The sequence below is a fragment of the Taudactylus pleione genome, unplaced genomic scaffold (genome assembly GCF_031769625.1).
Source record: "Taudactylus pleione unplaced genomic scaffold, aTauple2 ptg000318l, whole genome shotgun sequence".
NCBI classification, from domain to species: Eukaryota; Metazoa; Chordata; class Amphibia; order Anura; family Myobatrachidae; genus Taudactylus; species Taudactylus pleione.
In genome coordinates, this window is record NW_028284719.1 from 1,779,337 (window position 1) to 1,794,401 (window position 15,065).

General features: G+C 38.3%; 1 protein-coding gene across 3 annotated transcripts; it reads right to left on the reverse strand.

The window, feature by feature from the left end:
• Positions 1–4,566: 4,566 nt before the first annotated feature.
• On the reverse strand, positions 4,567–14,864 carry LOC148509624 (nicotinamide N-methyltransferase-like). 3 transcript variants are annotated; one of them, XM_088442889.1, is made up of 4 exons: positions 14,705–14,864; positions 10,771–10,773; positions 8,651–8,846; positions 4,567–4,996 (listed from the first exon to the last, which is right to left on the reverse strand). In XM_088442889.1, the coding sequence occupies exons 1-4, from the start codon at positions 14,862–14,864 to the stop codon at positions 4,567–4,569; spliced, it is 789 nt and encodes a 262-aa protein (XP_088299015.1). The 3 variants fall into 3 exon arrangements, with proteins under 3 accessions (XP_088299015.1, XP_088299016.1, XP_088299014.1); XM_088442890.1 differs by lacking the exon at positions 10,771–10,773 and having other exon boundaries at positions 14,714–14,864; XM_088442888.1 differs by lacking the exon at positions 10,771–10,773 and having other exon boundaries at positions 8,651–8,855; positions 14,711–14,864.
• Between the last annotated feature and the right edge of the window lie 201 nt (positions 14,865–15,065).

Below are 15,065 nucleotides of genomic sequence, written 5' to 3' on the forward strand. Positions count from 1 at the left end.
ACTTTACGAGTTAACATACCATACAATACTCTGCATCCATATATACTTGTCTGCTTACCACTGTTGTAATAGGGTTTTGTGTTACCGTTGCTCCCTGTCAGCTGTCTGGCCATTGCCCTATGACCTTTCTCATTAACAAGTAATTTTCACTCACAGGTCTGCTGCTCACACCATATTTTTAAATTTTGGGCATTACTCTCTGTAAACTGTAGAGACTATGTGTAAAGATTCCAGATCAGAAGTTTCTAGGATAGTGAACTACCTTGTCTGGTACCATCAATCACACCATGATTACTTCAGTCACATCTCTTCATCAGTCCGGTGTTTGTTTGATATGAACATCAAATGAATCCCTTTACCATATTTTATGATTGTTTTCATTGTAGTGGGTGGGGCCTGATTGAGAGTCACATACAATTCCAATGTTTATGTAATGGAAGATTTTCATTCTATGTGCATTCCTTAACACGTGGTACACTGTGTGTACGCACAGAGCACAGTTGTTATTTACTTGGTATCAAGTATGTATTGGAGAAGAGTTGGATGATCCTGGGTGATGACTTTGAGGTGGCCACTCAGATTCACAGTGATGGTCCATTTTATGGATATATTATGGGAGTGTGGGTGTGTTGCTGAACTGATTGCATACTCAGATACTTCACTGCTCACTCTAGAGGCCTTAGTCTGACAGAGATTCTTTATTAAGGGCAAAACATTTTTTTTTACTTTGGAAAATAGTAAATTTGTAAATCAGGAATTTTGTGTTTGAATAAGCACAGAGTTCTGGAGTGGGTAGGAGTTGAAATCCTCTTGTTGTTATTTTAATGTCCCACAAGTACTTGGTAATATGTAATTAGGATGGTTGTTTTTATGGTGTTTTATGGTGTTTTCATAATTGCGATAATTCTTTACATTATTTGTGTATGTCAGAAATATGATCCATCATGAGTCAACAGCAGCATAAGGCATGTAGTTTTTAAAGTTCTTTTAAAGAAAATAACATAACTGAGGCATGTTCTTATTACAGGTGCAAAAACAATATGTGTTAAGATAATGCTTTATATCAAACTCATGTCAATGATAGTGCTTGTGAGAGCTATAATGCGTTGATCACCATGAGTAGTTTTCTAACATTACAAAACAAACATATGACTCAAAACTAAATATAACTTTGATCATAATTTACAGTAGTCACAAGTACATTGTAATTGGTTGTTCGCCTGAGAACATGGTTATTATAATACTATTTACTGTTAACAATGCATAGGATTAGCTACAGTGAAACTCCATAAAGGTGAGTATACAGAGGATGTGGTGCGGGTGTAAACTGGGGTTACCTCTATATTGGAGTCATCTTCTCACATCTTCCTTAAGGCTGAACTCTTGGCAGAGAGGCATATGTCCTTCATATCTGCAAATAATCTGAGGAGGACCCTTCATCAAATGATGCTCAGAATTAATGGTCAATCACATCGCAGAAGAACTAAGCACAGATACATGTTGCATGGCTCTCTGTCTTAGCTGAGTCCTAATTAAACAGAGTGCAGACCCCTTCATATACCATAGTTTATGCTAATGATGATACTATTTTCATGACCTTTTTTCTAACTGATATTTGGCCCATAATGCTTAGAGTTACCACTCTGTTTTAGATGACACCATGACTTATCTTCAAGGTTTGTTTGCAATTCTGTTACACAAACAAAGTCTGTAAGATCTGTGTACATTCTCCTTCTCAGGGCCTCAGATACTTGAACTGCAAGGTAGGTAGAAATAATTCTTAAACATTTTAGCCCACTGGTGACAATGTTGTTCCATACAGATATATAGGTTGTCAACTATGCGCAAACACAGATACACCTTTCACATTTATCCTTTTATCATGTAAAGTGGCAAGAGAAGGTACTGTTGTATACAGGGGCTCTGAGAGGGGGGGGGTGCGGGTACTAATTACCCGGGCTTCCTGATGGGCCTGGCGTGGGCCTGGCACTGCTCCCCCTCCCTCTTATGGCACAGCAGCCCAGCACATGCTGCTGTGTTGCACTGGGAGACTGCTCGTGACTGTTAAAGCAGCAGCCGGAGCAGTCTCCTATGCCATAGGGGGGAGTGATCATGCTGATCGCGCCCCCCATTGACTGTGCCCCGGGCTGAGGGGCACACTTCATCCCCCTCCTCCGCACTGCAAAAATGTTTTTTTTTTCTTTTTTTTCTATTGGGGCATGGTCATTCCTCCCGCGATTAGGCTATGCCCCCTGTCACCTGGGCCTGGCGCAGCTGTTGGTGGCCCTGGTAGTATATATAGCTGTAGTATATTCACCCAGATATAACACCTAGTTTCTAGGCAATGGAGCGAAGTACACTATATCCGGTAATCACTATATTGGTAAAAAGAGTGACTAGACTGAGGTCATGGGAGAGAGACTACAACTTTAAAACCAAATGATCACATAAAAACAGATGTTTACCTGTGACACTCCGATGTGATATGATATACTGGCACTCTGGTAACCCAATATTTTTTGGGGAATATCTATTATATCCCTGAGTTACACCTTCCTTTGTTTACATATTATATGTACTTGATATTTGATGTATTTCACATATAACTTTTGTTACAAGATATTAAACATTTATTTATTTCTGATTCACAGTGATGATTTGAGAGCATGAGAATAATCTCTTCAGATATGGTAAGTTTAATTGTTCTAACATAGTGTTAATAATTTTAGTAATAATCCATAATTTCTTGTTGATGTCTTTAATTGTTTAAACTAAATATCCTTCTATTTCTCCTAATCAAACTTTTTTATATTTCTTATTTTTGCAATTACAATTTTTTTTAGAAAAATCTAGGTAATCCACCATCTATGTTAGTCTACAAAAAGCAATTGTGTTTCAATAATTTAGAAATGCACTAATGTATCACAGATAGATGACAATTATATAAATTCCATATAAATAAATGTTATCTAGTCCAACTTTTCTAGATGAATACTATTTTTTATTTTTTCAAGAGTTTCTTGCAAGAAGTCAATGTAGTGTGAATCAGGACAGAACTCTGTATTACTGAAACTATAGGTAGAACTTTTAAATAAATTACCCAGATTACTCCACTTCTACACATTTATACACAGTCTGCTTTAATACTTAGTTATTTGGATACCATTATATACTATAGGTATTGCAATCTAGCAAAGATCTGAACTCATATTGTTTACAACCAGTGAATTATCGGCTTCCAAATAGCAAGATAAATAAAGACTTGACTGTATACCCATGTTTCTGAATTTATGTCATTTTATTTTTTTTATGTCATTATTATTTGTTGAGAAACAAATTAATTTTATAAAAAGGTTATTGCAATCTTGCATACTGTACTTTATAAGTAAATATTTTTATAAACATCTACTTGCTTCAAGTAGTAAATGATTAAAGCAAGATATTATCTTAAATATTAGATTGCAACAAATTCAGATTACAATCATCTAATGACCTCTATATCCTATATAAATAACATTTCTGAAATAAAGTGTGCTTGTGAAGATGAAACTATTTAGTAAATGTTGGCATTTAAACTTATTATTTTTTTAGCTTTTAGCTTATTTGGATAATAATACATCTTTATGTAATATAACATCTGTTTGTGTGTGGAATAGCAAGTAGCAATTGCTATATTACCTGGGACAAGGGCTGTTTCAGTTTCCTGTTTTTAGCTATGCAGGGTGGTTTAATCATTTTGACTATTATAACATTCATTGAGCAAGTGTTGAGTGGGACAACCACTCAGTATGCCATTAAAAATGAGTCTGTATATGCAAATATTGACATGCCCGCTTTCAGTTTCTGTACACGCAGTAATACCAATTGGACCATCAGTTGCACCATCAAAAATTGATGCAGTTATTAAGTCTGCAAAACATGTATTATAGTGCCACTAAATAAATAAATGATAAGTAATAATAAATATCTTATAATGGAAGGAACCTTTCCACTTTTCTGGGAATTGTCGAAAATCACTAAAATTTTAAAAAGTGATTTACAGCAAATGTCTCTATTACACTAGAATTACTTGGCTCCACTCATCATAATATTTAATGTAACCATTTAAATGGGGTGCCAAAATAACCTATTTTTTGTTATTTTTGCATTTAATTATTTATTGGATTTTTGTAATGTATGATCAATTTATGTAATGATACATTGAAAAAAAACAAAGATTCACACTAACATAAAGTACTGGTTGGTATAGTTCATGTAAAGTTATTGGCAATAGAGCTTACAGTCTTGATACCTAACATTTCAATAATATACTGTATTAGAACATGTTCAGCTTGCATTTCATAGTATTATATAATATATACAAAAATATAATTTTTAAATTGTGTACTTTATGTCCTTTTGTATGTCATTATCATTGCTATAATTATTAGCTATTCCTTATGTATTCTTTGATATTCAATTAATTATTGATAAAATTTACCAATCTTTTTAAACAAGCAAAAAAATTCATAATTTCTGATTTTTCTGCGCTTCTTTGGTTTTTTCTTGACCCACACTTTTTTTTAACTAAATTTCCCTCTCTTTGAGAGCCCTAATACTGTACATATTGCCATATTTTATCATATCAGTGTCCACTGTGCTCTCTAATATCTGAAGGTGTTCTACAGTAAATCCTGCATCTGCTACAGCCTTCCTTAGAAAGTCCTCATCATATGTTAAGATATGGAATGTGTGCTCCCCAACTTTATAATACATTCCATTAAATGACCCAAACAATAATAGATAGCCACCTACTTTAAGGAAGGAAGATAGCTTTTTAAGGTTTTTGCAGTAAGAATCCTTATCTTTGCTAACATGTTGCAGTAAATATATTGTTAGTACACAGTCAGCTTTCTCCAATACAAATGGCTCTGTGGGGTTATCTTTTTCAAGCTTGCCTATCTTAATAGATTTGATTTTTCTTCTAAGAATTTCTTCTTTTTCCAACCACTTTTTACTGAAAAACATAAAAGCACAATTAAAGGACAATTTAACCTAATGTGCAATTATTCTTATATGAATGAGTTGCTAATAAGATTCACTATACTGCATTTTTATTTTCTTAAGAAGTTTTTGGTTAAATAATCTTTTATTTTATACATAATTTTGTCATTTATTTACTGTTTGAATTGCCTTTTTCAGAAAACTGAATCTTTTTTTTATGCAAGTTACTCTGTTAAATGGGTGATCTACAGAACTATTGTTTTGGCTGAAGTAAGGATTGCTGTATTTTTTTAACTCTAATAAACAATTTTATTCAAATAATATTCTACTAAGTATATGATTCCTTTTTTAAACAAATTGTAATGTTTAAGAATCCTAATATTTCATCACTGCGGTATATTAATATAATTATTTTAATATTCTCTATTATATACCTTTTTTTGTAATTGCATTTACTATTATAGTATATATAATAGTAATAGTGTATCCCCATTGTGTGGTGTACACCAATGGGAAGAATAGCCAGCACTCCACGGCTTTGTGATAACAATATATTCAATCAATGATGAATACATAATTGACCATAAAGATCCGACTGATGAAGTCCAGTCTGAATTAAAAGGCATAAGAGACAAAACACATTGAGGGTATAGCATGATATCAGTACTATTTCCAACTGGTGACTAAGACCACATGTAAGATAAATAAGTATATTTTTTCTCTGTTTTGTATATTTTAATGTTCTGTATGTAACTTACTCGTTTTGCTCTATGTGGAATTTGTTATATTAAACTGCAAAGAAATATGTAATAGTTCATTTGTATTCTTTGTATCCACTTGGGTATAATTGTTTGAGCATTGAGAACTAAATTAATTATGAGATATTTAGAATTTAGAACACTAGCTACATCATGGTGTTAACAATTGATGTCCAATGGAAAAGAGACCCGCAGGACTCCAGCAGACCTTTATGCTTATGTGCACATACAACATCTGATTGCGGTATGCATAATATTTTATTACCTCTATTTTTTAAATATAAGGTAATACACTAGAGAGTGTATATCTCTCACCCTTCTGTAACAATCATCACCTAGAACGGACATCTGGGAAACAGTATGGAGGGACATTTCTGTTTCTACAAAGAGATACTTGTCTGATGAGCGGGATTTTTATTCATTTGTGGTACGCATATTACCACATCACCCTTCTCCTTTAACATAGATAATACAATAGAGAGCGCCACTTTCTCACTATTTTCTAGATATCTACTTTTCTGAGACAATACACCGATGGTCTCCCAGGAGAATAAATGGCAGCCAACTAATTACAGGAAGTGTTTTGGAAAAACTATTATTCGAAAGTACTTTGCTAAAAATAAAAGATACTCACTGACTCTAAAGGTAAGCTGGCTCTCAATTCAGGTATACAGTATATACTAGAGTATAAGCCGAGTTTTTCAGCACATTTTTTGTGCTGAAAAAGCACCCCCTCGGCTTATACTCGAGTGAAGTGTGTAGCGCTGACCGGACGGAGTTCAGTCAGCGCTCCACAGCACAAACACAGCCGCCAGAGCCGGCAGCTGTGTGTTTGTTGTAATCAGCAGCCGATGAGAGTCTGTCAGACTCTCATCGGCTGCTGCTGCTCCCACTGCGGGAGCCATCTTCCGGCTCCCACAGAGGGTAATGGGAGAGATGTCATGAGTAATGATGTCTCTCCCATACAAAGCGGCCGGAGGAGCTGTTAGCGCCGGGACCAGGAGCGGGGGTTTCAAGTAAGTGATTTATTTTTTATATTTATTACATCTCTCTCTACTGGGGGGGGGGGACTACAGGGGGCACTACTGGGGGGATTACTACAGGGTGCACTACTAGGGGGGAATTACTACAGGGGGCACTAAAAGGGGGTATTACCACTGGGTGTACTCCTAGGAGGGGATTACTACTGGGGCACTAAAAGGGGGGATTACCACTGGGGAACTACCAGGGGGGGATTACTACTGGGGGCACTAAAAGGGGGGGATTATGACTGGGGGCACTACCAAGGGGGATTACTACTGGGGGCACTAAACGGAGGAATTACCACTGGGGGCACTACCAGGGTGGATTACTACTGGGGGCACAACCAGGGGGGATTACTACTGGGGGCACTACCAGCTGCTGCATTTCCCACCCTAGGCTTATACTCGAGTCATTAAGTTTTCCCAGTTTTTTGTGGTAAAAGTAGGTACCTCGGCTTATATTCGGGTCGACTTATACTCGAGTATATACGGTATTTGTATGTGCCATTACCATGTGGCCTTATATTGGGCAATTATATGGCCCAAATTGGATATAGTTATCAGTTTTGGGGAGTTTAATATTTTGGCATGTACTAATTATTTTTTTTTTATTATTTTGTGAGATATAGTGTGTATAGTGTGTCACTAGTTTGAACCTGCACTTTTAAGAATGCTCACAGGGGTTATCATGTTTTTCTTTATTCAATTTTATATTTTGCACATAAAATGTTTTAATATATTTTTTACCATTTTTATGGTTTTCTTGGTAAAGTCTGTGTGGCTCCCAGGCTCCGATCAGACGCGGTCCCCAGGATTACATGTCATTCGCAGCGACCAGTCTGAGTGCTGTGGGACGGCATCTGACTAGAGGCGGGATAGCGGTCAGATATGTAAGTATATATGTATTTTTTTATTACACTGTTCACTCATGTCTGTCCTGATGATGAAGTAGCAGTCCCTGAAACGTCAATGCAATAAAAAAAACACATTGCTTTCACTACTTCTGAAGTCTTGGAGTGCCGCCAATTGTTCTTGGTATGTGGAGGGTGAGATCACCCATTTGGATGGCACCCAAGCAAGTAACCACAAGGCTATCAGCAGCCTAGAGTGCTGGATGAGGAGTTGTTTATATATATATATATATATATAGAGAGAGAGAGAGAGAGAGAGAGAGAGTGCACTCCACTGTCCAATGTTTTACCAAGGGTGCCAAGATATTGTAAATGCAATGTAAGAGATGTAAAACTACTCTGCAAGTTGGGATTCAAACATCAAAGTGCTTATTGACAGCATTTGGCTTGGGAAGGGGTACTTGTCTGCCTGAAACATTGCTATATGTTAGTGTTTGAATCAGAGCAGTTTTGATTTCCATCTTTATGCAGTGCTTGTGTTATACATAGTGGCAAGATCAGGGTAAGGATGTTATTTCCTGGGGTAGACAGCAGCACTTTCACACAGCAGCCAATTAGGAGTTCACTATTAGCATCTAGTTTTATATGTAGCAAAAAAAATAATTAAACATAAAAGAATAGTCTAGTCAGTCTGGCTCTAATTCAACAAAATGATTCCCTCTCTTAGAGTGGATGTGCCTAATTTCCCTTTCACAAGGCAACATTATTAGCTCGCTGCCTGTCCCCCAGGTAGTGAAAGACTGAGACTAGCAACTGACAAACCTTAAATCAGCCTCTAACAGCTACTCTGACAATTAAGGTTTTCAATTAGCTTCTGTCAACCAGAAGCCAGGAATCTGGGGCACATGTAGCTCCCATTTTGAATTTATCATGTGCCTGTATTACAGTATGTAATTGTATCATACTTACTGTATAACATATATTATTCAGATGTTTCTGCAGTAACATGAAGCCTAACCATAGATAATTTACTTACCAATCAATTTCCTGTTCAGGCAAATACTCAGAGAGATGCTGCCAGTCAAAAGCTTCTTCTTCTTTATTCACCCATCTCTCCAATTCCTCAATGTAGGAATCATGTACTTCGAGAACAATAATTTCATTAAAATGTTCACAGATTGTTAACAGGTGGAAAATTATAGGTCCAGAAGAAATATCAATCAAAACATTTCCTTTGAAATAAACCATAGAAAATATGTAAATAAGACCTTCATGGCAATAATATTGAAACAAATTTATCAGTATAAAAAATAACATTAACATTTTGATAAAATTTGGCCCTCATTCAGAGCCGTACGCTCTGAGCAGAGCGCACGCTCTGAATGAGGGCCGGCCTCCATGAAAATGGAGCGTCCTTCTGGACGCTCATATAGCTGTGGGTCACCACCCACAGGCTATACGAGCATGCATTTTGATGGCCGCGATGGTCGAGACCATCGAAATTGCGAGCCGGAGCCTGCGGTTGAGGTTTTCAACCGCAAACTCCGGAGTGATTTTGGCTCTATCAGAGCGAAAATCAATCCCACTGACATCACTAGTGATGTCAGTGGGCCGGCTTTTGACGGGAGGCGTTCCCGTCAGGGAGGCACGCCCCCGGCACGCTTACCAAAGGGGGCGTGCTGTCAATCAACATTGACAGCACGCCCCCTTTGATCTGACACAACGAGCGAAGGACTTTCGTTCGCTCGTCGCGTCTGGCGCATGCGCAAGACGGAGCTCCCTCCATCGTGCGCATGCTCAGTCCAGAACATCGACCCACTTGCGAGCGGACAGCCGCTCGCGAGTGGGTCTGAATCAGGCCCTTTATTTTCTAAATGTTTTTATCTACCTTTTTATAAAATATACAATCAAGAGAATAGATAAATATGAAATGGTGGGAAGATGATCCTTAGATACAGAAGAAACTGTTAAATGTTATGCTTTGCTCCTACTTAATGCACTTCTTACTGTCATAATTAATGGATGATAACCCAGGAAAGAGGCATGGGGGTAAATTTACTAAGATGGGATTTCTATTAAGAAGTGATGTTGCCCATAGCAACCATTCAGATTCCAGGTATTATCTTCTAGAAGGTGCTAGATAAATGAGAAGTAGAATCTGATTGGTTGCTATGGGCAACATCACTGCTTAATAGAACTAGCATCTTAGTAAATTTACCCCATGGAGTCTAAAGTTCTTGTGGTGTTCACCAGGAATCGCTACAAGAGGATTTTGGCTTCAACACCCAGGTTGCATGTTTCTGAAAAGGTATTTAGTGTGACAGACTGGTAACTGGAACCATTACAGGAGAATATCCAGACAAGCCTTGGGTCAGAATCAGAATTGTAGAAATAAGTACCATAGGTGCTTCCAGCAGAGCCATCAATATCAAGCCAAAAGTCAAATGCAGGAATCCACAGTAGAAATATCCGAGTGAAAGATTGGAAGCAAAGTCTGAAACCAAGATGAATCATTACATGGAGGAGCAATCAGGATCTAGGAATAGTAACAGTGAATCACACAAAGTTGTGCCGGATACTCTGGCATTAGTCTGAGAGAGTCTCTGGCATAGTGTCAGAGTGTGTTGTATATAGGAAATAGAGTTTGAATTTGGTACCAAGTGCCACATCAGAGGTCAAAAGGCAACACTCCTAAATGAGGATGTAAGTCACACACCCAATCCTTCGGATAGAGTAGAGATGCTGGCAGATCAAACCTTTAGGCCTGCCTGTTTGCAGAATGACAACACAGGAAGGCAAACCTGTCAGTGTGAGTTGCAAGGAGCAAGGAATACCACTGCTGTAACTAGTAAGCAGATCCAGGACTCCAGCAGTGTGTGACAGTTACAGATGTGTCCTCATACACGTAGTGTCTATACACCATATGGTGCAAGATGCCTGGGGTGACAGACAGTGGCGTCACAAGGGGGGTGTGGATAGCACCTGAGTGTCACCCACCGAGGGGTGACACCAAAGTGCCAACTCCTCCTCAGTAACAGGATCTGGGTGCTGCAGTGTAGCATTACATGCAGCACGCAGCTCCTGACATAGTGAGGGAGCTTGCACTGCAAAACAAACTGGTCCCCGGAGGCCATGTCTCCTTCCAATAGGCCACACCCCCTTTTTTGCTAGTGTATGATGATGCCATGCATACAGTACTACAAGACAGCCCACCCCTATTCGCACCGGGTGTAAAAACAGGTAGGGACACCACTGGTGACTGAAGGGATCTGAGAGGTGGAGTATTTCTTTAAATGTTGCATCTTATTCACATTTCAGATGCAGTAAAACACCATTCACAATGTACTAGAAACACAGGGCTGCATCTGTAACTACACAGTTTTAAATACTCATACAAAGTAGCAGATGAAGCACAACTGAACTTGTCATGAGAAAAAGCCGCGACCGCTGCATCATAGCACTTCTTACGCAGACTCAGACTCATTCGCACTCAGATATACAAATGAATCACATCAAACTGATCAGTGTAATCCAGCAAAGTACTGTAGTTTTGTCTATTCCAGTTGTTTTATTTATACCAATAAGATGCACATTTTAAATGAGAATGACTGTGGGCCAAGTTGCCTGAGACCTGGAGCACCGAGAGGGGCTAATTTGTTTATTTATTTATTAACAGTTTCTTATATAGTGCAGCATATTCTGTTGCACTTTACAATTGTAAACATTAATAGAACAAAACTAGGTAATAACAGACAGATATATAGGTAGGAAGGCCCTGCTCACAGGCTTACAATCTATTGGGAAATAGGCATTGATACACAAGGATAGGTGCTATATAATGCATTTTGGTCCAGCCAGAATACACAGTTTCTTGGTGGGCTGCATGATCCATTCACACCAGAATGTCGGCCAAATGTCATGAGGATGTGAGAGAAAGACGATGTGTGAGGTTGTGTGTGGACTGTGAAAGGGGATGCAGTTAGATATGGAGGCTATGAAGGTTATGTGGGTGGTTCTGGGATCTGATAAGCTTGCCTGAAGAGGTGAGTTTTCAGGGATCGCTTGAAGGATTGGAGACTAAAGGAAAGTCATATTGTGCATGGTAAGGCATTCCATAGAGTCCTGTTACCATGAGTGGGAGCAAGTAATGCATGGGGATGAGAGACGCAGATCTTGTGCTGAGCAGAGAGGTCGGGTAGGGAGATATTTTGAGATAAGTGAAGAGATGTATGTTAGTGTGGTTTGGTTAATAGCCTTATGTGTAAGAGTATTTTGTATTGAATATGGTAGAAAACCGGCAACCAATGGAGGGACTGACAGAGCGGGGCAGCAGACGATGAACGTTTGGCAAGGAAGATAAGCCTTGCAGCTGCATTCATAATGGATTGTAATGGCGATAGCCTGTTTTTGGGAAGACCAGTAAGGAGGCTATTGCAATAGTCAATGCGGGAAATAATTAATGCATTGAATTTTGGATATTTTTTTTAGATGTATGCAACATGATTTTGAGACAGATTGAATGTGGTGAACAAAGGACAGTTCAGAGTCAAGGATGACACCAAGACAGTGAGCTTGTGGGGCAGGGTGGATTGTCGAGTTATCAACAGTGATAGAGAGATCAGGTTGGTAACTGTTATTGGATGGTGGAAATATAATTAATTCTGTTTTAGAAATATTAAGTTTCAGGTGGCGGGATAACATCCAAGATGAAATTGCAGAAAGACATTCAGTGACACGGACCAGTACAGATGGTGATAAATCTGGGGAAGATAGATAGATTTGAGTATCATCCGCATACAGATGGTACTGAAATCCAAAAGATCTGATTAGTTTGCCAAGAGAGGAGTTATAGATTGAGAATAACAGAGGCCCTAAGACAGAACCTTGCAGTACTCCAACTGATAGAGGTAGTGAAGAGGAGGCAGAATCAGAAAAATGAACAGTAAAAGAGCGATCAGATAGGTAGGAAGAGAACCAAGAAAGAGCCGTGTCCTTAAGACCTAGGGATTGTAGTGTTTGTATGAAAAGAGAGTGGTCAACAGTGTCAAAAGCAGTAGAGAGATTAGGAGAATTAGGAGTGAGTAATGGCCTTTAGCCTTGGCAGTGACCAGATCCTTTACTACTTTAGTCAGTACTGTCTCTGTGGAGTGTTGGGAACGGAAGCCGGACTGAAGTGGGTCCAATAAATTGTGTGAGTTAAGAAAGTGTGTGAGGCGGGTGTAGACACGTCTCTCAAGTATCATGGAGGTGCATGGGAGCTGGGAGATAGGACGGTAATTTGAGAGAGTGTTGGGGTCAGAGTTTTGTTTTTTCAGAATAGGAGTAATCACTGCATGCTTGAACAGTGATGGAAAGTTGCCAGTAGAGAGAGAGAGAGAGATTACAGATTTTAGTTAGGGTTTGGATAAGCACAGGAGACAGAGCTTTACTGATTTGTGAGGGTATAGGATCTAGAGGGGAGGTAATAGAGTAGGAGGATGAGAAACGGGAAGATACTTCATCTTCGTTTGTGAGATCAAATGAGGAGAATGTGCCAGAGGATTAAGGTAGGGAATTGAGCAGGTCACTAGCTGAGGAAGAGCATACCATTTCATTTCGGATCTCATCAATCTTGTCCCTAAAATAGGAAGCAAAATCTTGCGCACAGATAGTAGCAGGTGGTTTGGGTGAGGGAGGGGTAAGAAGCAGTTTAAATGTATTAAAAAGTCGCTTGGGGTTAGAGGCTTGAGCAGAGATAAGAGATTGTAAATATGTTTGTTTGGCAGTATCCAGAGCAGTACGATAAGAGTTGTAGATAGTCTTATATGTGAGGAAGTCAGTTGGAGTATGAGACTTTCACCACTGGCATTCAACTTAACGTGAGAGTTTTTGTAGATGCCTTGTTAAGTTAGAATGCCACGGTTGATGTCTAACTCTACGTGGTGTGTGATTGGTAGCTGGGCTAATTGGTGCGACTGAAGCCTTAGTATATTAAGACACATCTGTACATATTTTAACCAGCTACATTTAACTCTAAGGGATCAATGTAGTAATCCATATTTGCAGGAAATTATGTTTTGCTGAATTGCTTATGCCATAGAGCCATTTTCGTGAGAGTCCGTCTGCTTTCAGTCAAAAAACCTTTCCCAATAGTTGCTTATGGATTTGTGTTAGTAGGAAATTTACCAAGCTTCAAATAAGTGTAGGTTTTTTGTAATTTGGCCTCAGTAGTTGATGTCATCTGTAGACTTGGTCAATGGACAATATATAGAGGAACATGAAAACTGAAAACATATCTGTAATCTGCTCTTCAAAGACATTTGCAGTTGATCCCAGAGACTCTACTTTATGATATTTAGACAAAGAAAATCCCAGACACATATGCGGTCTTGTATTCCAAAACATCTCAAATGTAATTGGAAATTGTATGTAACAAAAAAATATTTATCAATAAAATGGTAATTTATCAAATATCCTGAATGTAATGTAAAAATTAAGACACGTGACCATATGAAACCTTATAGGATTCCTGCAAGGAAAGTTACAGAGGTGAGACACTTACAGAATGTATTTTTTTAGAAGTCTTATTAAACCAATAGACAAAGAGCCAATGGTTTAACATTGTTGGACTGACTTCTTAAAATAGAATTAATAATAAATCCCCTCAAAAAGAAGAGAGATAGAATAGTCACATAACAGTTTAGTAGAGAGGAAGTAGACCATTCCTGCTCAGCCTTATGGGTCTATGTATTAAGCCTTGGAAAGAGATAAAGTGGACATAGATAAAGCACCAAGCATTCAGCTCCTAACTGTTACTTTGCAGGTTATGTATAATAAATGACAGTCAGGAGCTGATTGGTTGGCATCTCCATCCACTTTATCTCTGTCCAAGTCTTAGTACATAGACCCCTTAGTATGATATGGCAGCAGCAATCAGTACTAGCCTCTGAAGCATACTATTGGTGGACATGTCCTTCTCCTCTGTCTATCAGCTAGGAGGAATAAGGTATTATAATATTTAAAAGCAGCTCTAACTACACTACACAGACTGCTCTTATGTATTAAAAATATAACCCACCATGGCACAAGACTGACATGCACCAATCCATACTGTACATACCTGAAGTCTTACATTTCTGAAGCTCTTCCATAGGGAATGTTACAATTTCATAAAACAGTTGCTTTTCAGTAGTTGGAGAAAAATATAGATTCAGTATAGTTTTTGGATCACACTCATGTAAATGATAGTGCTTAACACAGCTGGGATCCATCCTGACACAGGAGAGTCATATGATACTAACTTGGCCAAATAGCAGATATAAATCTGTTTTGTTGAGCAATTTGAACAAATATTGAACATTACACACAAAGCATATGCACCACAAGTACGCATAACAAATGTCAAAGTTGAATTGGGTTAATGTCATGTGAAACATTTTAGAATATAATAACTTTTTATTAAAGATGAAAAA

What these genes read in the sequence shown, in the direction of transcription:
- LOC148509624 (XM_088442888.1), bottom strand. Translation starts at nt 14,864, where the DNA reads ATGGATCCCAGCTGTGTTAAGCACTATCATTTACATGAGTGTGATCCA. An exon ending in GAAATGTAAGACTTCAGGTA is followed by an intron (nt 8,856 to 14,710) that starts TGTACAGTATGG and finishes TTTCTATGGTTT; the next exon opens with ATTTCAAAGGAAATGTTTTG. An exon ending in CCTGAACAGGAAATTGATTG is followed by an intron (nt 4,997 to 8,650) that starts GTAAGTAAATTA and finishes TATGTTTTTCAG; the next exon opens with TAAAAAGTGGTTGGAAAAAG.